General features: G+C 36.0%; 2 protein-coding genes across 3 annotated transcripts; one reads left to right on the forward strand and one right to left on the reverse strand.

Moving 5' to 3' along the window:
• On the forward strand, window positions 1-26,080 carry LOC118738699 (tyrosine-protein phosphatase non-receptor type 23). Its single transcript, XM_036469614.1, has 3 exons — window positions 1-479; window positions 24,252-25,195; window positions 25,593-26,080. Exons 1-3 carry the CDS (start codon window positions 459-461, stop codon window positions 25,816-25,818), a joined length of 1,191 nt encoding a protein of 396 aa, XP_036325507.1. The 5' UTR covers window positions 1-458; the 3' UTR covers window positions 25,819-26,080.
• LOC118738719 (histone deacetylase complex subunit SAP18) lies at window positions 25,899-26,796 on the reverse strand. 2 transcript variants are annotated; one of them, XM_036469655.1, is made up of 3 exons: window positions 26,598-26,796; window positions 26,344-26,518; window positions 25,899-26,259 (listed from the first exon to the last, which is right to left on the reverse strand). In XM_036469655.1, exons 1-3 carry the CDS (start codon window positions 26,661-26,663, stop codon window positions 26,135-26,137), a joined length of 366 nt encoding a protein of 121 aa, XP_036325548.1. In that variant the 5' UTR covers window positions 26,664-26,796; the 3' UTR covers window positions 25,899-26,134. The 2 variants fall into 2 exon arrangements, with proteins under 2 accessions (XP_036325548.1, XP_036325540.1); XM_036469647.1 differs by having other exon boundaries at window positions 25,899-26,518.
• Between the last annotated feature and the right edge of the window lie 180 nt (window positions 26,797-26,976).

Raw genomic sequence — 26,976 nt, forward strand, 5'->3', positions numbered from 1 at the left:
AAGCGATTTTCAACGAAAAGGTTACCACCAACAACACAACCACTGCCACCGCCACCGCCGCCGCCGCCGCCGCAACAACGCCCAGCAATCAAGCGGAATTTGGATTTGTTTTAAAAGTTAAATAAGCAACGCACGCAGGTTTCGCTCATAAAAATTGCAGTTTAGTGCAATTGTGAAGACAAGAAGGAGAAGAAAACGAATCGCTCGTAGAGCATTTGAAGAGACTGTTTTGTGTGTGCGTGTGTTTGTTTGTGTTTTGTGAACAATTTGAATTGCTTGTGTTGGTGCGCCTGCGCCTTAGAACCGGAAGTGCTTACAAGCAACGAAAATTTCAATTGAACGAATAGTAAAAAAAAAGAAAAACAGCAACAGCAACAGCAAATACAACAACAAAGCAAATAATATAAATAAAAATAAAGCCAAACCATTAAAGCGGATTTATAGCGGCGCGTGCAAAAATGCAACTACAACAATTTGTGGTAAGTTGTTTTTTTTTTTGGTTATTATCTATGCGCTACGTACGAGTATCAATAAAAATTATTTTGCAACATTGTTTGACAGTTAAGTGTGCGCTACAACAGAGGGTAAAAATGGGTAAAAAGCAACAACTTTAACCGCAAGCAAACCACAAATTGATCACTTACATTTTTTTGTGGTGTTGTCTTACATATTTTTTTTCTTGGTTTCAATTTGTGGTCTTTTCAACTTCATATTTTTTTTTTTTAATTTTAATTTTTTTCAATTTCGATTTTTTTTTCTGTTTTCATGTGGCAATCGCACCAAATTTTATAACCAGCTATGGGCGTGTGCATGACAGTTCTAGGGGCTTACAGTCAAAGATTTTTTAATTTTTAGACCACATAACTGTCAGTCATTCTCTGCTGGTTAGTGGGTGTTTAGCACACTTAATGATCTCGTTTTTATTGAAGTTTTTGCTTGCGCTCGCTGCAGTTGATAGCTGAGATTATATTTCATATTTGTTTCTCTTTTTCTTGTTTTGTGTGTTTTTGAATTTCCCACTAATGCTTTTTATGGCTCTAGTCAATTTTATTGCTCATTTTGATTTTTTAGTGAATGTGTGCAAATCGCGCAAAAGTAAGCAAAGCAAAGTGATAGCTGTTGTTTTCAAGTTAGTTATTAAGTTTTTACAACCTAATTAACTGCTTTTGGAGCTTGGGTAGAAATTTTTATGTATGCAGAAAATCAATTGGTGTATTTAAAAAAAAAAAAAGTTTAGCACTATAATGAGCCATAATCGTTAAAAAGCTGATTAAAAAGTTTAACCTTTTCCGGAACATACATAAGTCAACAAGTAAAAAAAAACAATTTGCATTGTGTATTGTGATTGATACACATGATATTTTTATTTAAAAAAAAATCTGAATTTTTTTTATGAATTTTTTTTATTACAACTTGCAAAATCATATTGAAAAAAATGGACGTGAAAAAAAGTAAAACTTATACAATTTTACATTATTTTCTTAAGAGTAAATAGCTCTTTGGAAACTATGTTAGAGACAAGATGGAGTTAAGGAAATTTGAAATAATAGACTTACTCCCATTTTTATAAAATTTTTTTTCATAATAATACGAATTTGAAACTTTCTCCGAAAATTTCGAAGATTTTGGAAAACGTGGTGCCGAATCACAACATCCGTGATCGAAGAATTAGTTGTTTAAAATCGAAATAGAAAAATGAAATCTGATTTCTCGTCAACATGATTTGAATTAAAAGGCGGATTCGTTATCAAATGTCGTAATCTCAAAACTAAACTCCAATTCGGACTCTGAATTGGTATAAACCTCGCGGCTAGATGACGCCGCGGTCGAGTAATCTTCAAAACTCATATTTTCGAAACTGAAGGCATAAAAACATACATATGTACATATGCTCGGATATTCGTACAAACGGAAAAAATCCGGATATCAGGATATTCGGTTATTAATACCCGTTTGTTTTTGATATCCGGTTAATACCCGTTCATGTTGTTATCCGGATATTCGTAATTTTTAATCAGATATTCGAGTATTCTAATATCCCAGCCCTTCCGGTTATGTTACGTTAGGTTGTAGTGGCTACTACTAGGACAGCGCATTCAAAGAGATAGTCGATGGGCAGAAGTCATTAATCGGCAGTTCTATTCTAGTAGCATGCCTTCCCACTAAGCAGTGGTCGGTAATAATTCCGGTCACTTGCCATATACGATGTTCTACATAGAGTGGGTCGGACATTTTCCTCTGGCTGAGCCAGATTTGCGTGGTCGTTCTACAATGGGCCCACCATTATCTATCTGATCAAAGAAGTGTAATTTAAGCCATAATTTTCAGCTTTGTCTTACAAAGCGGGTCCTTCCTTCGAATAGATTTTGCAGCAGTCAACTGATCAGGTTTCAGATCAAAGTAGTTAGATAGTGAAGAAAGTTAAGAGTTGAGTCGATAAGCCAAGGTTCAGCCACCATTATAGCTTAGATAAACGGTCCGCCTACTTGGGAAAGCCCATTGAGAGAACTCACACGGGCTATTCAAAGCCTAGGCAGTATAGTAAGTTACAACTCCAAAGCTGATGGAAAAGCTGCGAGCTCACATGAATATCATAGGAATTAGGTTTTTGTTAGACGGTGAGCAATACTTTTATAAAAAATATCAAACAATAAATAAATAAAAAAAAATAGCCAAAACTTGTTAAAATAATGTGTCTTCATTCATCTCCCCGCCACTGTATGCACAACTTATTTTTATTGCATTGCAAAATTTTTCTACTATACATATCTAAATATGCAATTAGAGTAGAAGAAAAAAATTATAGGCAAAAGTGTTATGTAAAAAAAAAAAGTTTGCAAAATTTGTCACCAACTCTACACTTTTGGTCGATCCGCGATACGCTTCACTTCCCACTTACTTTTACAAAAGTTGGCTAGTAGTTTTATGACCATTACCTGACAATTTCTTCATTATATAATTCTGCATGAATTTCATGCCACCTGCTGAATTTACTAATTAAAAAGCCAATCACAATTTGTTACGCCTTTCAATATTTGTATGCATACTTGCCTTGGAAGAAAAGGAACGGCACCGAAATAGTGACTTAGCCTCTTTTTTCGAAACAATAAATTAACAGTAAACTAATTTTATTTTTTTTTTTTTGGGTAACTATGGCACTTTTATAAATTTGTATGTATTCTACCATCACTTGCTTTTCTATACCATACATACATATCCGTTCAAGAATAAAATAAAAATTAATTATAATAAGGTGTCAGCGTTAAATCAGCATGCAATTGAAATTATCATTTTGACCATTGAGCATTTTATGTTTTGGGTGCGTCCGTGATGAGGAAGGACATACATACATACATACAGTAAATCAAAGTACATGCATACATACATATGTATAAAAAGATTATTTTATCGTTTTGTTAAGCTTTTCTCTTTTATACATACCGCTGAAAATATGTACATGGATTTGTATGTATGTACTATATAACGATTTTTGTTTGTCATAATCGAAAGATATTTAAGTAAGTAAGTAGTCCACCTTTCGGCAAATTGCTTTATTATTATTATTGTCAAATTTGAAGGTCTTCTGAAAGTTGTTTACGATTTATTAAAAATTTGCGAGTACTATTAAGAGTGATTAATGAAAAAGTGCACTTGTCAATTCATTGCCTGTTTTTATTTGATATGAAATCTTGAAGCAATTATTTTAGCAACTTTTTGGCCTGTGACAATCTACATATTCTGATTCAAAAGTTTTGCTAAGTGTGCTAGTCGAAATCTTAATTTAATAAGAACGAATTAAAATTCAGTATCCCATAGTTATAAACAAAATAACGCAAGTTTTAAGAACTAAACTCGAAATTTTAAAATGAGGAGGCTTTATCTTTCTAACGTCCTTCGCAGCCGGGAAGTGATTGACAAAATAGACGACAGTTTGATTAGGCAGTACGGGGATATAATGAGTTAAACACCTGCAAAAACTATACTCACGACAACCAAGGAAGGATTGCAGATTTGTTACCCGATTGCTTACGGGGTATATCTTGGTAGCTGGCTCATGCACAAAGAATGGCTATCACTAATATGAACAGCGTTCTAAACATATGTATGTTATAAGATCTTATCGATCGTATTGTGTGAAATACTGAAGCCCGCCATGAACAAACTGATTGGGCCTTAACAGTGTGGCGCTAGGAAAACACTGCAGGGATTTCGTAGGCTAAATTTTAGTTGAATAAGAGGTACTCGCAGAAAATACCTCTACACAACTTCGATTCGCGCACCGGGCAGTGTTTCCGACTTTGCAAAACCAAATGGGCTAGGAATTAACCCTTCTAAAACCGAACTAGATTTGTTCACTAGGAAAAGAAAAATTTCTGAATCCCCCTTACCAAAGCCAGGCGGAATTAGCCTGAAACTTTTCTCCGAAGCGAAATACTTAGGTATTATACTTGACTCCAAACTTAAAAGAGCTTCCAGGAAAAACTAAGGGCTGCCACAGCACATCATCCACGGAATGTGCACCATAGTCATCAGACCGATTTTAACCTAGGGAGTGTTTACCTGGTGGAAGGCACTGGATGAAAGCAGCAATCAAAAAATAATGGAAATAGAGCTATAAGAAGTGCACCACAAGAAGGGTCGAACAGGATATTTTACATGAAGTAAGTAGTTTTAGTATTCGTAATAGGGAATGGAACCCTTTGAGTAAGGATGTCAAAATTGTGAAAGTAGACAAACCACGGGCACGCGGCAGCCTTGAAGGTAATGAATAGCCTACGGCGCAACGGAATCATGGCCTACTTAGATGTCGAAACTGATTACTGTACGTCATTCTGGTATTTTAGTTTTAATATTTCCATACATTTCCCAACCAAGCAAGCAAGATTGGCAAGGCAGCGTACCATCGGTAAATGATGGTATTTCCATCCACACCGATGGCTCAAAGATGGAAAAAGGAGTCAGCTCGGGTCTGTACGCCAAAGACCTTTAGATAAGGTCCATCTAATAACTGTGTCGCGGAGTTCTTTGGCATAGAGAAGACGGCGTGTGTCTTACACGGTACAGTAAATCTTTGTCGTTAACAGCCAGGCGACATTGAAAATATTAAGTTCAACGGCAGTAAATTCGAAAGTGGTTCGGAAATGTCGTCCATCGCTGGTTACGTCAAAATCTCTCTCTCTCTCTCTCTCTCTGCTGGGTTTCTAGACATAGCAATATGTAAGAGAATAAAATAACCGAATATACGGCTCGAAAGTGCATTTTAGTGAATCAGATAACTCCCTACTACCACCGATTTCTTTTCTACTAAGATGGACTGAGGAATACACCACAGACGTCACAAAGTACGGACAATTTTGGAATTGAGGCAAAAGTGGCGGGACTATACTCTCAAATTATACTCCCAAATTTATAAATAAAGCGCAACTGGCTTTTAAGTGAAGCGAACTACTTTTGTTATGTTGTTGTTGTTGTTGTAGCAGCTTTTTTATGCTGTCGTTTGTCTTGCTCAAAAGTTATTGACAAAGAATATCTATTTCAAATTCAACGAGCCATTCACTCATTTACTAATTGAGACAAATACCAATTTTGTCAGGTGAGGGATTGTCAGCAACTCAGGGACAGAATACATTGCTCACAAAATTACATAGATATGTACTTATTAAAATAGCTACAACGATTGGCAACAGCTAAATGCTTGTCTTGTTAAGAATTGCGGGAAAAAGTGCAATTCGCAACAAAGTAACTGTCAGATATATGTAAAAGGAAACTTATATCAGCTTAGGAATAAGAAAATTCCAATTACAAAATTCGTAAAACAACTAACTTTTTTATGACAAAAGTAGCACAAGCGAATAACTCATAAGCAAATACCAAATATTTAGCATAAAATCTTAGTGCTATGTAGTAAAAAAAAAATCAGAAAAACTTTGTTATATTAGCACTGATCGATGTTGTGATCAATCAAAGCGATTTGAGCGCAATTTATTTGTTGGAAAAAATGCATTTTCCAACTATCAACCATCAATCGCACACCATAAACCATAGGTAATGTCATAAAATTACCGCATTTTCCAATATTTTTTTTTTTTTGGTTGGTAGAGGAAAAATAAAACACAAATTAATGTTAGATAATCACTCAAATGTAATAGTCATACCTACTTCTTTTCTGTCATTTTTTTTTTGCTGTCAAGCAATTATTTTGCATAACTTCGCCGAATAACAGTGTTTTGCAACAGCACAAAATGCAGATGAAAATCGTTACATCGCAACAATTAGAAATCTCAATGTTGACATTTTGTGCGCACAGCCTCCGGAGAGGCCACACCGAAAGCGGAAAAGCAACGGTAACCAGCCACGCACGAAGGGGAAACCCTCAAGGTAAGACCTCAGAGGCAGCCAGCCAGCCAGCCAGCGAGGTGGCAGAGATATCAATTTGAGGTAAACAACCTTCAAGAATGCCAACAACAATAAATAAACAAGTAGTTACAAAAGCAAGAAACAAAAGCAACAATGCTAGTAAAAAAATAAAATAAAATATTAGCAACATTACCACAAAAACAATGTAGGCAACTTTGTTGTACGAATTTTATGCACTTACTAACCTAAAAATGCATTCAAGCTTGCCGCTTTGGACTGTTGTCGTTTAGGGTACAAAGCCAAGCATGTTGCTGCATGCATAAATAGGTATGTAAATACGTATATATTTATGTACTCACCTGTTGCCTAGCGTGTATTTGTATGCATTGGCCTTTCTCTATGTGGCATAACTTGTATGAGGCTTAGCAGTTGAAATCTTAAACTGTAGCATGTCTATCAGCTTCGAATATGCCAGGCGGCCAGCGCAAGGTAGTCCACATATGTACATACATACATACTTACATATGGTACATACGTGCATGCAAAGCGAGCCGAAAGTGAGTCGCGCTTGTGCGCATATTGAATAAGTTATTGAAATTGGGCGTTTACATTACGTAATCTGCAACTGGCCTACATATAAAAGTAAAAATAGTTTGCAAATGGTTACATGCACTTGTACATATTGCTTTAGACCTCATATGCAATAAGAAAGTTTTCCTGAATGGGACTAGTTTGAACTATGTTTGCAATTCAGCCCCGGCTAAGTAATGCCCTGATTTCTTCGAACGCCTCATTGAGCATTTTTTAACAACACCGAAATAGGTTTGGAATTCTGAAACTATCAGCTGCCTCAAGGCTGCACAAAGTCAGAGTTAAGTTAACGTCACATCAGACTTCACACACGTCACCTAGAGAGAGAGAGAAGAGAGCTATTTAGCAAGCCCTATAGATTAAAAAAAAAAGAAACAGAAAGGAAACACATCCACAAAAATTGGTTCATCTCCACTGGGATGGGAAATATAAACACGACGAAATGATTACCTTTTGCTATATTGAAGTCTATAAAAAATCTGATTTTTTCCTTAAAGAAAAGATAAGGAAAAAATAAATTTTAACAATTCAATTTTCTCGAAATTTTTCTGTGTTGAATTTTTTCTTAGAAATCTTTTTCGGTTCGGATGATTTTTTGTGCTTTTGGTAAAATTATTTTATATAAAACAGATTTCCTAGAAAACAATTTCCCAAAAATTACTCATTTTTCCTAAAAATTCTTTTTTCCAAAAATGTACCTCTCAAGTGTAAAATTTTTCCTAAAGTGTTTTTTTCTAAATATGAAATTTAAAAAAAATTTTTATTTTTTTTTCTAAAAATATGTTTCTTTTCCTATATTCTTTGTTTCTAAAAGTATTTTTTCTTTAATTTGTAGTAATTTTTTCTAGTTTGGGTTAAAATATTCAGTTTAAAAACTTCAACTATGATAAAATTAGTCAAATAAAAATGAGGCACATTATACAAAAAAGAAAACCTTAAAATTATTCATATAGTTTTCTGATGACTGGTCCTGAAAGGGTTAAATGATATATTTTTATTTATTACATAAAATGCTATGAAAATGCTCGATTTAGCTTTAATAAGCCACTATTCAAAATTAATTCGTTCAAACATTTACAGTTCAAGAAGGGCATATGCAATATGTTTGACTAAAAAAAAAAATAACACACACATACATACACAGCATGCTGAAAATATGTGGCAAAAAGTTTTAGCCAGGCAGATGAAGAGATATGGTTTAATAAAAATTCAACAAATGCAATAAAACGAGAGACGAGAGACATTTTTTGCCTACGCATTCAGTGAACACACAAAAAACTGGCATAGTCGAATGGGTGCACACAACCAACATACATACATACATATATACATACATATGTATGTACATAAATATAATGAAATGTAGGTACCAGAGTCAAAAGTGCAATTGTAAGGAGTAACAAAATAAGTTCGCCACAGTGATTTAAGCGGCAAATAATTTCAAGTCATATACTGTCAGCGTATTTTTTAACGATGGTGGCGCGTAGACAATGCAAAATTGTATTTAATGTTGTATGAATTTTAACAAAATATGGTTGTAAGTATTTGCCATGTGTTTGTGTATGCATGTGTGAGTGTGTAAATTGCATGCTAGGCGCATAATAAACGCCCATAGAGGTCGGGCGTGAGCTGTGTTGATTTTTAGTTTTTCTGTTCTTTTGGTTTTATTTTTTGTTTACAAACTTTAAATTGCATATGTATGTATGTACATAGTATAGACGGAATTTTAAAACCAATACCGATATGATAGCACATAGGTAGATTAGCATCTATAGCTGGGTCAATCCATGTTAAATCGACCAATTGTTGGAATCGCCCATTTTTGGTAAGATATTTTCTTTTATCATATAACAAAATTGTGCCAAAAGAAAACTATTAATTTTTTCCAAATTAATGGAAAATTCAAAATTTCACAATTTCCGGGGATTTGAAAGTTAGGTTTTTCAAAATCATAAAAACTATTATAGCTACTAATACTATATTGAATATAACTCAAAACTAAAAAAAAAATTTTATAAAAATTAAAATGACTAAAAATTAAAATAAACAAAAATAAATAAAAAATAGAATAAAATAAATTAATTCAAGTGGTACAAATTATATATATTTTCCAAATCTTTGCTACGCATGGAATAGAGGAAAATATTTGAGGTTCAAAAAATGTACCACCTCAAAAATATGTGGTTCAAATTCTAAACCAGTGTTGCCGAAAGAGTTAAAGCTGATATTTAGGGCTATAAAGAAAAATACATGTAGAAAATGAGGGGAAAAGTATAGAATTTTGAATTTAATAAATTCGAAAAAGCAAAAATATACACAAATTTTTATTAAATTCTTTTATGCAATTCGAGTTGCTCAGAAAAGGTCCTGAAATATTCCAGGTGGTTTTTAAGATGGGATCTGTTGCCCTTTAAGATTTTTTGTTTTTGCAAACTCTAAAAATGTTATGTTAAGCTGTTTTTATTCAATTTACATTTTTTTAACTTAGTGTTTGCAAAAAAATTTTTTCAGAATTTTTTAAGATTAGTTGGAGGTATTGTGTAAAAAAATGTTTGCCTAACTTTTATACAAGTTTTTGCTTTAGCGTTTTTTTTAATCTAAAAATTCTGTAATTTTTTTTGAATGAAGGGATTCACATGACTTTTTAAGCGTCATAATATCTTAAGTCTTAAAATTTTTCTATTTAAAATGAACGATTGAAATGAATTCGCTATGTACGATAGCAGCTAATTATATATTTTCTATCAGTTCAAAAACATTTCGGCCTAATTAGAAATCCTTTAAAACCATTTTAATTATTTAACAAAAAAATAATAATTAAGACCAGATATTATGGTATACATATAACTACATATATATATATATATGTATGCAAGTATTCATATCACTGTATTGAAGTCCAACTCAGCATGTCAGTAAGCCATTTAATTAGTCATTCATTGGCTATGGTTACAGGGCGGTAGCTGCAACTGAATTCACACTGTCCATCGTTTTTACACCGTTGCAGTTTAAACTATGAGTACCTATGTATGTATGTACGTGTACCTACATTAGTCAGAGAGTGATTCAGAAAAATGCAGCAAACTACAGTACGTCTCGCACAAATCGCCACCAATGGAGCAGGGAACGAATTGATTGTAATTGGGCGAGTGGAATGAGTTGTGAAACTGTGTGAAAAAAATTTATATAAGAGTACTTACAACTGTACGTGGCCATATTTACATATCTACATATTAAGGCATGAACATATGTACATACATATTTAGCACAAACTTGGATATAAAAATAAAATAAAAGAAAGAAATATGGCAGCAGCAACAGCTACGCCCAATGCCAACAGCATTGCCGGTGAATGAGCAAAAAATATTAATAATAACACTACAACTCAGCACTATAACAGCAACAACAGTTAACGATGCCAACGATGACAACAACAACTACTCTAAATATGACAACAAATGGCTTAGTTTTAGTAGGAACAGCATCAACAGTAATAACAAGTTGCCTTAAAAAATCTGTGGCACGCATACTAACCATGCACACAATTATACATACATACATATGTAACATATGCATGTGCATAATAAATATAAAAATATGTAACGTTTACAAACATTTATGCAAATACATATGTATGTATGTAATTGCACCAAGAATAGTACGTACAAACATATCTGAGGTAATCCCAGTAGACCAGCAATTTACGCAGTTGGCGAAACGGGCCAATATTCGATATAGTAGATAAAACAGCTGCAGTGATTTGCTTGTGCCCAAAGCTTCCTGAAAACATACATACATAGTATGCACTTGTGAAAAGTCCGACGCATCTGGACCGGCTAAACATGTATGTATGTAGATACACTTACATACAAATATACATACGAATGCATACGAGCTGCATTGTTCATTCCTTGAAACTAGTATCTGTTGGTATTGTTGATTGTCCTATAAACATTTATTGTTCTTTTGTAAAAAAAAAATTATATAAATTACGATTTCCTTGAAATTTATATGAAGTGATGACTTGCACACCTCAAGGATTTAATTATACATACATACGTTACCTTAATAGCGTATAAATTGCAATTACGTCCACGAGTTGCAACATCAACACACTGCTGCTCACCAAAGAATAATTCAATTATGTATGTAGATGCTGATCTTAGCGTATCTTTGAGTCTTTTTTTCTGTTTCTTAATTTTGAAGTGGGTCAACGTCAATACTTCTACGTAAGGTACATGTAAATCTCACCACAATGGCTTAATGGGATGGCATAAAAGGGAGCCTACTCCATTCTATCAGGGAAGGGGTAAACTAATTTGTTGAATAACTAATAGCGCAAGCGAAGAAATTTGAAAATTTATTAGTTTCATAAGGCATGGACGTTCATCTCGGTATATACAATTCCTACTCCTTCGTCAGAGTGAGCACCCGATGGCCGAGATACCAACCTGTGTAAAGCTTTCGACGACGTATTTGGTTTAAGGATCCACTGAAGTTTGCAGCTTCTTTTCACTAAGAGGTACGGCCACTTGCCGGCGTCTAAAAGTGTACTCAAAACATAACGACCCTAGGACAAAGTTTTGCGCAGAGTTTGGAAGTCGCCTTGTAGAAAACCATTCAACAGGTCCCTATATTTTTGATAAATTTGAGTGCAAGCATCTGGACTGTCAGGTGCACGCTGAATGGAAAAGATGCGTCTTCCTGGTAGGCGAAACCGCCTTTCATAGCAACTTCAGCGTCAAAGACTGTCGCCAAGCGCGCCAATTAGATTTACGCCGCGTTGGTTTTATGGGAGCTTTTAACACAAAATTCTAACTAATCAACCTACAAAGTGCAAGCAACGACGGACTGCAAGCAACCGACATATTTGGCAGATTTACATATCGAGAGACCTATAAACAGCCAGATTATTGCAGTGTTTTATAGGCAAAAATATGTGTACGCATTTGACATGGAGACGATGCTGATAGATGTGATCGACCTAGCTCAATCAAAACTCGCCTTCCGACATTCAAGCTGCAGTCAAGGCGTAACGATATGCGCGCAAGAGTACCGGAAATCCCCACAATCTCTCCGAAAGCGCACAGTCAATCTGGTTCACAGTGGTATTCCGGGAAAGAAAGATGGGTGTGCGACTAAGTGATCTGATATAGAATTAGGTGATGCGGCTCAAAGCATACAGCCTAGCCTCTTCCTCTTGCTATCGCTATTTCCACGGAGGGATGAGATGGCTAGACCAGCGAAAATTATGCTCAAATTTCAGTGGGAACACTTCTTCGAGATCTTAAGTCGCCTACGTCATTAGGCGAAAGACGCCAGTTGCGCCGTCAACTCACCAAAGAACCGAGACCAGGCAGCTTACTATTGAAGTGGCGCTTTTTCTAAGTATTTAGCTGAGCTTTTCCTCCAAATTGTGGTATGCGTCTTGATGTTCTTACACAAATAGAGGGACATACAGTCCTCCTAACGGCCAATGGATTTTATGAGAAGCTTTAAAGGGGGAAATATCCTCGGAGGTTTGCCATTACCTGCCGAGGAGCGGCCGCTGTTTTGAAAAAAACTTTTTCTGTAATTTTTTTTTGGTATTTTGCTTTGACCAAAGATCGAACCGGACTGGTAGTACGCACCTTTAACCACTCGGCGCCAGCGGCCGCAGTTGTACTAGATATTATAATAATTATAACGGTCCACCGTCAGACATTTGAAAGAAGCCTAATGTACATACATAAAACATGCAACATCTTCAACAAATGAATACCAAAGAATTTCCGACCCACAACATTCGCTTACGAGTGTCGCTTGTGTCACTCAAAAACCACGCGTGGGTACGCTGAAGATTTATGAAATTCAAAAGTGTCTATGAATAAAGGATGAAAACACGTTTTAATACAAGCATATGTACTCACAAACAATTCGCTTGCGCAATAAATTACTTAAAATTACTTGACACAGACAAAACTAAAACTCAGAGGTGCATTCGGAATGCGACAAAATCTTATGCATTCATAGAACAAAGAAAGAAAAACACAAACCAAAAAATTTGATGGCCTGCGTTGCGATTGCTATTTAATTATCCCTATTATTTTTGCTATAAGTTAACGATTTAAATAAATAAATAAATAAGAAACATTTGAAGCGGCAAAGAAAGAAATAATTTGGAAACTAGTAAGAGCAGCGCTGTCTTCGGCTATGCCGAAGGCTTCATACCTTTCATGAACATCTGCAAATTTTAGTTTGACAGATTACTGATTTTGAATACATCTGCATACATCGATAGAGGAGTTACATACTTATATAAAAAATCGCCTCTAAACAATCAGAGGTATGGAGGATATACTTTATATGGCACCAATCTAAGTGATTTTCACTGCTATGTGATCGGTATGTAAACCGGTAACACAATTTATTGGTTTATTTAGTTTCCTACATAAAGGAGATATATCGCAAAAACTGGTATCTGAACAATCAGTGCTATAGGAGATAAAGCTTATACAGCATAGATTTTGATGATTTTCTCAGTAGACTTTGTATTATTATTTATAAAATATCTTACGAAATTTATCGGTTTTAGCTGTTTAAATAAAGGAGTTTTACAGTAAAATCCCATATCTGAACAATCAGATGTATGGAAGATATATGTTGTAGTCATCCGATCCTTGTTATTTTCACTGTAAGTATTCTGTTAATAATGAGTGAAAATGGTGCGAAATTTCATGTTCCTAGCTGCATAAATGGAGGAGATATGATAAAAGACCTCATATCTGAACAATCAGTTGTATGGGGGCTGCAGGTTATAGAGACCCGATATTCGTTATTTTCACTGTAAGTCTTATGCTGATAATGAGTGAAAACAGCGCGAAATTCCATGGTCCTAGCTACATAAATGGATGAATTATAACGAAAAATCTCATATCTGAACAATCAGTTGTATGGGAGCTATAGGTTATAGTTATCCGATCTTTTTAATTTTCACTGTAAGTTTTCTGTTTATAATTATTGAAAACAGTGCGGAATTTCCTGTTCCCAGCTATATAAATGGAGGAGTTATAACAAAAAATTTTATATCTGAACAATCAGTTGTATGGGAGCTATAGGTTATAGTGTCCCGATCTTTGTAATTTTCACTGTAAGTATTCTGTTGATAATGGGTGCAAGTACTGCAAAATTTCATGTTCGTAGCTGCATAAATGGAGAAGTTATAACGAAAAATCTCATATCTGAACAATCAGTTGTATGGGAGCTATATGTTATAGTGGTCCGATTCTTCCGGTTCCGACAAATGATTAATACATTTTAAAAATACACCCACCTACCAAATTTGATCCGGATATCTCGAAAACTGAGAGACTAGATCGCATACAAACAGACGGACAGACGGACAGACGGACATGGATAAATCAACTCAGCTTGACGTTCTGATCATATAAGTATACATTTTAATGGGTCTATCTCTTTTTGTTCTGGTACTTACAAACATCGGACCAAAGTTATAATACCATTTCATGCTCATGAATGGTATAAAAAGCAGAGAATTCATTTAATCAACAATGCACTCAAGTTATGCCGTATAATCAACGCTAGAATGCCGCGAGCTAATCATGATTAAGGTTAGTTGGTCTTATTAACTTATAATTATGTTATCGTCGATGTCTATGTCTATGACTAAATAAATGAGCACACGAATAGCAATGCAATCGAATGAAATAATAACCAACCAACGCAATTAATTTCCGCATAAAATTTGCCGGCTGAGTGAGCGCGCACGTCACGCAGGCGCAGAATTTGAAGCAAAAAAAAAAACGACGATTGATATTGAAAGCGAAAACTATAAAACATTGCAATTTTCTAGTTGTCCGTTGAAGGCGGGCAAATATTCAATGCGGCAGAGCAAAAAACATTAAAAGGCAAATAGGAGTATGAAAACAGCGAATGAAAAAGAATTTTTCTGTAAGCAGAAATTCCAGATATGCGAGTCGAAAACGGACAATTGAACAAATATGTATGTAGCTAAAAGTTAAAAATTTATCAATTATAGACTATAGTTGTAGATATAATATGTATGTATGTATGCAGGTACTACTCTATGTACTTATATGTATATACAGGGACGAACAAAGGTATTGGCACAGTGAATTTTTCGCCATATATGCAAAGTTTTTTACTATATTTTTTATTTTCGATAATTTTTCATAAAAATATAATTCATTTTACACCAGAAAACGTAATAATAGTATCTCTAAACTTTGTGCAAAACTCAGGAAAATTCTTTAAATTTGCACACTAATTTGCAACAAAAATTCAAAGTATGCAGTTTAATAGCCCATTCAAATTTAGTATAACAAAGTGCAAGTTTAAAGTTGCCAGAAAATCGCGTTGATTTTTGGCAATTTTTTTGGTGGAAGGTGTTGCTCATTTTCTCCATACAAAAAATAATTGTCGAATTACTTTGTATGGAAGAACTTGTGTAAAAAAAATTACCAAAAATCAATGCGATTTTCTAGCGACTTCAAACTTGCACTTTGTTATTATATTTGAATGGGCTATAAAACTGCATACTTTGAATTTTTCTAAAAAATCTGAATAAAAAGTTGCAAATAAGTGTGCAAATTTAATGAATTTTCCTGAGTTTTGCACAAAGTTTAGAGATTTTATTATTATGTTTTCTGGTGTAGAATGAACAATATTTTTACAAAAAATTATCGAAAATAAATTAGAATAAAGAACTTTGCATATATTGCGAAAAATTCACTGTGCCAATACTTCTGTTCGGCACTGTACATACTTTGTTGCTTGTTGCCAAGCAATTACAAACAATGCACCCAAAACCACAAACCAGTAGCAGAATCAATAAAGCACACGCAGCGTCGCGCCTTTAGGCCGTTTTGTTTTATCTTTATTTTTTTTTTGTAAATGTATCTACAGGTATTACATTTTTATTTGCAAAACACATTTACTGTCGCTTTTTTTTTACTTTTTTTACCCAAATGGTCAACCGAAAATTGTAACACAAGTTTTGCGAAAACTGAAACAGGTCGCGCTCGCAAGTCAATTCAGTCGAGCATGTCCAGCTGGTAAATATCAGTAAAGAAAAGGCAATAAAAATCTGAATTGCAAGAAAACACATAAACTGGTATTGGCCTGTGGAAATTTTGGGTGGCCAGTCATGTGAGTGTACAAACTATTTGCTGTTGTTTTTTGTTTGGCCATTGCATAATTGTAGAAGAATTTTAGAATTCAAAAACTCATTGAAAACAAAAATTTTAGTTGCCTAAGGCTACGGTTACTACGGTTACATGCGTATTCTTACGATTTCTTTGAAACAAGAAAATTCGAAACAAACAAACAAAACCGTAATCCATAGTAACCGTAGCCTAAAGCTGCCTTTACACGGGTCAATTTTCCAGTCGATTTTTGTAGTTCAACCAAACTCGTCTAGTGTAAATGGCAATTCAACCGTGAAATGCAATTCTTTTGGCTATTCGATTTCTCAGTCGATGTCCTTAGGCGAGTTTTGTCACTCCCCTTTTTGAACTGAAGCCAGCGAACCGTAATAAATAGATCTACCAAAGTTAAAATTTACCCAATAAGGAACAGACGTGTCAACGCCAAAAACCGAGCGGATACATCCAATGTAAGGAACCGTTCACATGCCACAGTCGCTACTTAGGGCAGGTCCAATAAAAACATCGAAGACGATGAACCAAGCCAATATTTTTAGGAGGGCGAGTATGGAATTTTTCCTTCTTTCTCTTCAAGCGAGTGTCAGGCGGAAACACGTACCTCTAACCGAGAGAGTCGCTAGGTCCTTTTACGTCATTATTCTACAAACTTATTACTATCCCTAAAGAAGTATAGGAGATGGAACAGTTCCACCTCCGATATCTGACTCAGACTGTTTAGGAAGTGTGAACCCAAGTGTTTGAGACGCTTCGGCTGTATACGTAGACATCGACCCATAAAGTCTGACTCATCTTCATCTTCATCGCGATTTTCGGCAGAGAGCACTTGGTGGTATTCGCCATCGTTAAAGCATTAGTACTATAGCAAAATTCCCTGTGATGACACCGGCAAGGAATCTTACTGCAGACCTTTTGAGTTTCGGTACGTCACTTTATCTTTTTCCCAACTAGGCCGCAGCTGTAATAATGTTGTGATCTCACTATCTTCCCTTTGGTCCACAAGTCATTCGTCGCGGCCACAGTGTATTCATCAATTTTCCTAACGTGATCACTAAACGGTGGTGGTACAGAGCTATCCGCTTCTTCTATTGGCCGCTCTCCGCCGCATCTAGGCATCTCATCAGTCGACTCATTCTCTTCAATATTGCTATGTCCGGGGACCCAGCATAGAGTGGCATTGATATGGCTCAGTGACGCCAGCATGGTGCGACATTTCCATACTATTCCCGATTTCACTATTTTATAACCTATTGCCTTCAGTGATGCTTGACTATCGACAAAGATAGTGGTTTTGTCTTCTGGTACTAAGTACTAAGGAAAATACTAGCCTCCCTTGCTACAGCTTAGATGGCTGCAATCGTTCAGTAGGTGAAAGGACCGATTTATCTGCAGGTCCTTCGACTAGAGACCGGCTCCGGTTCAATGGATGGATATACTTTCCTCTTCTACTGGCAGTCCTGCATCCCATCCTTCTCTGATCGAAAACCTTAGTACTTAGTATTTCCGCTTTAATTCCATTGAGCCGCCTCCGTTTTATTTCATTCTCTCTGAGCCTGAGGACGCTCTTTGCGCCCGTAGCATGGATAAAAATATGCAGAGGTTGTAGGTGAAATATCATGTTAAGCTCTTCCTGAGGTTACTCACTGCTCCCGGTATACCGTGCGAGTCTTTGCACTTTCCGTATTGTTTTCCCGTTCTTCCCTTTATCTAGAGTCCTCCACCATACCAAGGACCCGAAGTTTCCCCTAACTTCGGCAAAGAAAATGTTTGTTCATTTGTTTTCCTAGTAACCCCACAAAAAAAGTATATAAAAAAAGCTAATATTTCCCAAATACGACACTTTCGCCCTACCCAACTGTAATAAAAGAGTTTGTGCGAAAAATTTGCCAGACTGGTTAAGTAACCCTAGATTCAAGGGTATGGCTTCTTCTCTGACAAATGATGAAGAACTTTGATAGGTTCAGCCCAAAAACTCGACTTTCAATGCGGAATGAGGATGTATGCAAAATGATGGCTAAAAAGTGCAGAATGCACTGTAAAGCGCAAAAGAATTTTTTATTGCCAGAAATCTTTAGATTTTTACTGAAAGAATTTGAAAATATCTGCAGCCAAGATACTACATATCACACTCTTTACCACATGGACAAAGAAGGCGGTCTGAATAAGTCAATGGAGCCGAAAGGTCGACTACCAATCAACACAAGAAAAATCCGCTGAACCGACTGTCATCACCGTCAACAGTAATCGTCGCGACAGCATTGTCCTTTGAGGCCACACACGACCTATCGATATATGCATAACAGAACTCCCGTGAGAAACAAGATTTAAGAACACTTGCTTTACCTAGATTCGAATGGAGCAGAAGCCTTAATAGCCAATACTCGTCCAGAAAGCGGAAACGGACCCCCAGCCAACTGACACCCAAAATACTCTAGACGCAGTTCAGAGGTGCTTCGGTCGACCTTCACCCGACGACTCAGAAGTTCGAATGTTGTTGTAGGCTTAGAAGCTATCCCCCCTCGCTGAGCGGGTAATAGCCGAACGAAAACCAACCCGACGAATGTTACATCAAAATCCTTGCACCAGGTGCCTGCCCCTAAACTTTTTGCGACATTTTTGTGATGTTACAAAACTACATCTATGACGCTCATCCATAAGCCTGAATTCGGTCCGTCTGATGCAATAGTCCGATGCTATTGAGGGTAAGAGCAGATAATAAAGTATCAGACATCGTTCAACAAAGCGCTGAAGACGCGATATAGTGGGGTGCTTGACATTTGAACTGAATGAGTGAGATGAGTCAGCGAATAAACCAGTTATTTGTGAGTAAAAACTATTACGCGTAAAACAAATTTAAAAAAAATACAAAAAAAAAATGTTTGGATAAATATAAAAAATGCGTCACTTCAGTCTAAATCGAGTTTGGCTACTGCAAGCTATCCAACAAAAATGTGGTGGCAATTTCCCCAGCAACATTTCGAGCAATGTCTCTGTACTCTGCTTTTGAGGCACCTGCCATCATCAGATCGTTCAACAAAGTTAATCAACCGCATTCCATAAATGAAAACAATGAACGGATTGTGGAAAACAAAGTCTTGCACGCCCGGTCCACAAACATACATGTATGTATACATTAGGATGCATCACCAAGAAAAGTGAATTATAAAAATATATAAAAAAAAATTATAAAAAAATATATATAAAAATATTTCTGAAGACTATCAAGATTTACGTGAGCTAGACCTTTTTGAGACTACATTAAAAAATTGAATTATTTTTAGTTCGTTGACAAAATTTATAAGAATTTTTATGCAGACCTTTTAACCTTCTATCATCTAGGTCATTTATTAGAAAAAATATGTTTTAATACTAATTTTATCTATTAAGCTGCAACTTACGTAAATCTTAAAATTTTTTACGAAATATTTTGGTAGAGGTCTTAAATTATAATAAATTATATATTTCCGATGGCAAAAAGTGCCGATTATTATTATTTTTTTTTTAGACTGGTCATCCTAATACATACACATCTGTGTTTATCGAATCAGAGTAGACGCAAATTAAATTAAATTACATAAACATTACAGCAGCGCGCGTGCGCGTGTCCTAGACAGTGAATTGGCGCAGACGCATGAAAAACGGAAGTGATTTCCGCAACTTTGAAGTGGAATAGTGCAAGATGCAAAGCACGCGAAAAAAAAGCGTCATAAGCAAGAGAATGCAGTAATTATATATGCCACGAAAGCTGCGATAAAAATCGCGGAATATAGTAGATAAACAAAGTAGAGAAAAAAATAAATAAATCAAACACCACTGACCAGTAAATGGAGCGTTTTTCACGTTTTTCCTACTTTTAGTTTTACATTTTCTTGATTGCAACAACAACAACACTCGGACAATATAAATTATGCAATTGCGAATTCCATTCCCTCAATGCGAACGCAAAACAGTAGCGTGTGCAAGTAAGCGGACCACGGGAGGTACATCTAAACAAACATATGTATGTACTTGTGTATACAGTGGTGGAAAAATAAATAGGGACACGACAGTTTTTCAAATTTTGCCAATTTTTCTTTCATTTCAATTTTGCCATTTTTCTTTCACTCATTATCTAACAAAAACCATATAAATTCGTATTTCAAACTTTGTGCAAAAATTCTGCAAAATTGCATTTAAATTTTTTAATCAGTTTTTTTTTTTTTAAAAAGGGCGTAATACATTCAGAATAAAAATTTTCAAAACTTAACGCGATTTATTCTAATAAAATTTAATAGACTATAAAACTGTTCATTCAAAAAAAAAATTCTGAAAAATCAGATTAAAAAGTTTTAAATGTAGATGCAATTTTGCAGAATTTTTATAATTTTCGCACGAAATTTGAAATATGAATTTATATGGTTTTTATTAGACAATCAGATCAAAAAAAATAATAAATATTAAATGGCAAAAAGAAAAATAGGAAAAATTTGTTAAAATCTCCTTTCACTATTTATTTTTCCATCACTGTACATACAAATCGAAAGCAGGGCAACTTTGTAACGACGTAAACGAGTGTTTTCATATTTCACTTTTTTTGGGATTTTAATAGATTTTGCACTCAGCTACTTTTCATCTGCATACATACACTATCATACACTTGAATAGGAAAAATGCTTCTTCACTTTTTTACTGGCTTTTTTTCATTTATTTAATTTCCATTATTTTTTAATCAAAATACAGTTTATTTTCTAACGAAAACATTATAAATGCAGTTTTCAACCCTACAGAAAATAAAAAATGCACACTTTTCTCTCAAAATTTTTAGTTTTTTTTAGTATGCAGTTTTGTAGACTACTCAATTTAAGTGCCAGTTTTAGATTTTCTTTTTATGACTTGATTTTTTTTTTTTAATTTTCTAAAAAGTTTAAAACTTGCGTTTACATGGGTTTTGTTGTAGAATAAACATTATTTTAATTGCAAAATAATGCAAATTAGGTTACATTTTATTGATTTGTAAACAGTTTTTTGTTAATTTCATTTAAATTTTGGAAACATATTTGTTCCTATTTTTTAAATAATTTTTTTAATTCAATTTAATCATTAGGAACTTTTTGCTTTTATTTTTTTTATTTTTTTTTATTTTATTGGTTTAAAATAAACATTTTTTTTCTCTGAAATTTTTAGAAATGTATTTGATTAGTTTGTTTTCTTTCTTTAATTTAATTTTCCTTTAATTTCTAGTTTTTGTTCTTTTGAAAAGAAAAATATGATTATATTTATTTAAATTTCATTAAATTTTTAGATGGTTTTTGTCTTTCGAAAGACTCTCGTGAGTTGAAAGACAGTTGTCAGAATTGCCATGTAAATAAAAATAACTCAGGAAATAAATCGAAAAGGCATTGTCCCTATTCAAGTGTATGTGAGTGTACATCTATATCTACACATTCTCTTATCCATGTGCTCCAATTCATATAAAACCCATTGCCGTTCGATTTGTTGTAGCACTGCTGGCGGTGTTACATATTTCAGATTTTTAATACAATTTTTTTTTTTGAATTTTTTTTTTACGTAAACTAGTTTGAATTTTTACAAGGCTTTTGCGGTAAAAATGGCGCTGACTAATAAAATACTGGATTAGAAGTCGTAAGCGGCAAACACAGCTGCAAAACAACCAGTCAGAAATGCGCAAAAGGCTGCTGCTGCTGCGCGGTTTTACCCGGCGAGTTGGTGGATTTGCAAAAAAGAAAATAAAAAATCGATTATTATAAAAAATCACAGTAAAAGTGCTTGTTTAAGGCGCACAAATATTAACTGGCTTATAAATAATTGCCGTTGCACACTTACACAAAAATATAAATAAATATTTAAGTATGTATGTATGTATTACTAATCCTCAACGAACTCGTACCTTTTGAAATCCGGCAGCCGCTATGTCAGCGTCAATTCGTTCGTTAGAGTCTTACGATATGATTACCGCTAATTACCTACATACATACATAGCAACCAGCTAGCTAGCCAATCAGCCAACCAGTCAGCCAGCCAGCCAGCCAAGTGGAATAAGTACTAAATCCAGTCGGTTCAATAGCGTTTGCGCCAACTCAGTTGGTCACTTGTTGTTGTAGTTGTTTTTTTTTTTTCTTTTTCATTATTACTCGAAATTGATTTAAACTATTTTAGGAATTTCGCATAAGAAACTATGTATGTAGGTACGTATGTATGTGTGTATGTAAAAGTCGTACTATACCTAGGGTATTATTTTTGTTTTTGCTATTGTTGCAGTTGCCAATATAAAATGAAGCATTTTGAAACGTTCGATTAATCATTATGCGTTTGTATTTCATTCCCATGGCTATGAAGTGAGGTACAGATTTGCATCTTTTATTTTGTGTTTGATGGTCACACACAAAATTGAAAATACATTCCCACGACTGGGCGATCAGCGGGAGAGTAATCGCTTAAGTTTCTCCTCGATGCCCATTTCCCAACAGCTCCTGAACCTTCTATTAGATCAGCGTACTTCCGTCTACGTGAGCAAAGTCTTGGAGCGACTGTGACACTGACATTTTTTCCCCAAGGCAAGAAAAAGCTTTCACTTATCTCCGAGGGATCTCAGACCAATAAGCCTATCGTCCTTCCCATTAAAGACCCTTAAGAGACTGATTTGCCTGTATATAAGAAGTAGGATTCCTCGGGAGCGATTGAGTCCCTCTCTGCCTTGCACACATTTTTTAAGTAAGAGACGAGTTTTTCCTTTTCCTTTTTCTCGATATATACAAGGCTACCCGAGGGGATACTAGAAGCTCTTACTTAGTTCGGGGCGGTGCCCGAGTCGGCCATAGAGCGAGTATATGCATGGAATTCTCTCATCCTTCCTCTGGTTCGCCGTCGTCAACAATATTCTAGAGGAGCGAGAAAGCCTCCGCTGACGATGGGGTACTTAGGGCTAGAGGAAAGTTCTGATACAGTGGTACATAAATTTAGTCATTAATTGATCTTCCAGCTGCGGACTTGCAATTAATCCATGAAAGACGGAGTCCGCCCTGTTAATCCGGATATATGACAGTCCACATGACTGACACCAATTGGGGATATTGGAGTCGAGTCTGGTCAGGTAGCTGTTGACACGGCTACAGTAAGCAGACCGTAACTGGGCGAGAATAACGCGGGTCTCTCTTGGCATTTGAAGCTCCGTGTCAGCCGGTTCTACGTACCGGAATGACACGGGTTTTACATGACCAAGGGCTGTTATTTCCGCGACCAACCCCGGTTAAATCAGCGAACGCCATCAGTCGCTTTCTGGACCTATCGTTAGTGGCGCTTGATGACAACCATTAAAAGGTTAGCTGAAGCTGACCTAGGCAAGGCGTAGTAGTGTTGTTATGACAACAATAAATTAATACAGAATACAGTTAGACAAAAAATAAAATGAATGATGTAAAGTAAAAGAGACAAATTAATTAAGTATGTGAATGCATTTACGTAATAAACAATTTGGTAAACACTTTTTATATTACATTACAATTGCTAATACAACATCCAAAATTGCATTCACGCATACGTACATATGTATGTACATATGAAGTAACCCAGAAAGTTTATGAGTTATTTGACCGCATTACTAGTGCCGCAATAACAACTTCACTGCCACTGCGCCAATGCTTTGGAGTTGGGCGGTGGTGGCAGCGTCACTTTTATGGTGTTAACTAAACAGTTAACCGTAACTAATTACAGAAGCTCGACACTTGGCAAATTTGGCACGTAGCAAAGGCAACCACTTGCCACATGACTGCTACACAATTACAACAAAAATATATAAGAAGAATTAATGCAACTCAAAATGCAATGTAACGCTACTAGACTGTAACGGCAACACACATTTTGGAGGCAGTATTTTAAATAAAAAAACTTAGCAAAAAGGTATTTAATGAGGTGCATAAAAAGAAATACATCCATACATACAAAAGTCGGTATACTTCAGGCTTAAAGAGAATTGTACGCAACTTGTATTAATGGCGCAAGCGCGACTCAAATAGCAAATGTTAAAAGTGCTCATGCAATTCACCTATTGTGATAGCTCATACATTTGTTTTTTTCATGAAACCCGCTCAGTTAATTTAATTTTCTCTTGTTTTTACATTCCAGTTGGCCTCCTTGCTGTCCGCACTCTCAGTGCTGTTGGTCGTTGAAGCACAGAATGGTCCGTATCCACCTCGACTGAGTATACCTGGCGCTGTGCCGCTGGCTGGTCCAGCAGTTGCTGGACGCCCACAATTTCGCAATGAAAAAGTGGTACGCGTGCGTCGTCCAGTCGCACTGCGCGCTCAAAACACCTACATTCCATCGGCAGCACCACGCATACAAGAGGAGGCCAAGCCTGTGACCGAATCGACTGAAGACGAGCAGCCGGATGTCTTCTTGCCACAACTGCTGCGTGAACAGCAATTAGCACAGGCACAGCAAGCGCAATTCCAGCAGCAAGCTAATGCCTTCCTAAATGGTGATGCAAATTCCATTCAGGACTCACCTTCACTGTCACAGCTGTTGCATGAGGATGAGCCAATACTTGCGCCGTCTCCACAACCCGCCCTGACCACAACGCGCTTCGCTGAACGCCCCACACCGGCCGTGCCTTCAACGTCCTCACCAATTAACAATCGACCAGTCTTCAATGACTACGGTATAGGCAGCTTCGGCACTCAGCGCTTCGGTTTAGAGCGTCCACAGCAGAGCGCACCTGCACCGGCGCCCATACCACAACAGCCACAACGTGTCAATGTCATACGTACACGTCCCCAAGTGCGTGAACCACGTCCACAATACGAAGCACAATCAGCCCCACAGCCAGCACCAGCACCGGCACCAGTACGGTCGCGTCCACGTCCAGCACCAGCACCACGCCCGGCAATCGAGTACAATCAAGTACAACACGAGGAACGTGAACAGCCACAACAGCGTCGCCAACGTCCGGTAGCACAAACAATACGCAAGTGGCGTGAAGAGAATGAGGACGGTAGCATTACGTGGGGTTATGAAAATGATGACGGTTCATTCAAGGAAGAACTCATCGGCACAGATTGTGTTACAAAGTGAGTTTTTATCTAATATCTTTATACTTATCGCACATTTGCTACAAGAGTGTTATAATCAAAAAAAAAACTTGAGTTAAGTATGCAAAAATGGCTGCTGTTCATTTATGTGATGTAAAAATTTAATAACTCTACTCAATTAAAAAATAAGCAGTTTCCCTTGAAAATTTTTATAATTTTATTGAGCTTCTATTAAAAGGGCATCTTGAACTACCCCTATGGCTAGTTACACCTTAAAATATTGTTTGGGAACTCAATGAACAGCACAGACATGTAAATTCAAAACTTTAAAGCCGTGTTTCTAGTTTTTGATTTGTTTGATTATGACGCTCTTTAAGCAAATACGCGACATTTACTAAATTATGGTTAATGATGATGATTTTACTGCCGTTTTTAGGGGCACCTATGGCTATATCGATCCCGATGGCAACAAACGCGAATACCATTACGAGACTGGCATCAAATGTGATCCCAATACACGTGAAACTGAGGAAGAGCTCCAGCAGAACGCTTTCATCAATTACGAACAAAACATAGCTGTGCTACCCAATGGCCTTGAGATTGATATGTCACAGATTGGCAAGAAGAAATCCAAGCGGCCGAACTCCATCTACAGAAATTAATTTAATAAAAAGTCTATGTATAAATATTTATAGTATTTAAGTAAATGGCAGATACCAACATTTACATTTTTAATTATTAATTTGTTGTAATTTGTATTTTATTGTATTTTCTCTGCATAGCCTTTGTCTAAGTACAAATGCTAAAATGATACATGAATGTATGTACATCAAGAGCGTGTACAATCTAATTTCATATAAAATATTAAAAGAACGATTTATTGAAAATTAAAAAACCGCTAAGTAAGGTACCTTAAATGTAAAATCGGCCTTTGTTCCCAGCATTTAAGCGACGTAAACAGCGCTCTTATAGTGCAAGCTAATACGGTCGGTTACGGCGTATAGGAGGTAAACGATTGGGCGGGGTGATGGATATGTCTAAAAAGTCGCCAATGCAGAATTTAGCTTGCGCCAATGTCTTGGTATCATCAGCGCCTTTTTGACCTGTGCAGGTTACACCAATTTCACGCATTTGGTAGTGATTATTACGGAAGTTTGGATAAACTATGGCAAAATCAAAGTAAGTACCCTTTTTGCGGGTATCAGGATTAACATCGCGCACTAGGGAGGTTAGCTCGTGAAGAGTAGCATCTTGCCAGGTATAAATTTGTAATTCGTTGCTCGGCACATTGCCGTACATGTACTCAGATACGGAATGATGGCGGCCGGTGGAGCAGAAAACACGCAGCAGTAGTGGACATGTCTGGAAAAGTATAGAAATTAAAAAATATCTACGGTAGAAAAATAAATTGTAAGCGATTCGGCTAGCCGGGTCAACCAACCTTCTCACGATCTATGGGCTTTATGTGCGACTTTTCTTCAACAATCATTGACTCCACATTTGCCATGGCTGTTGTTTTTTAAAGTTTTGTGTCTTTGACTATTACCAGTAATCACTTTTATTGAAATAATCAAGAATCTTTCGAGCCCACAAAAAACTTCAGCTAAACACGATAAATGCAATTTCTGACATTTAATAATAGGCAATCCTACCAACTGAAATTCATTCACACAGGCTTGCATTCGCAAAACTTATTGTTCGTTCACTCTGGACAAAATTAAACATTTCTTGTGTACGTCAAAGTACGTAAATTCACGTTCTTTGGTTACGTTAATTATTAAAAATAATATTAGCAGGCCTAATCGGTTAAACTTGTTTTT

Source organism: Rhagoletis pomonella, unplaced genomic scaffold (assembly GCF_013731165.1).
Source record: "Rhagoletis pomonella isolate Grant_MI unplaced genomic scaffold, Rhpom_1.0 Rhpom_scaffold_00001, whole genome shotgun sequence".
Taxonomy (NCBI): Eukaryota; Metazoa; Arthropoda; class Insecta; order Diptera; family Tephritidae; genus Rhagoletis; species Rhagoletis pomonella.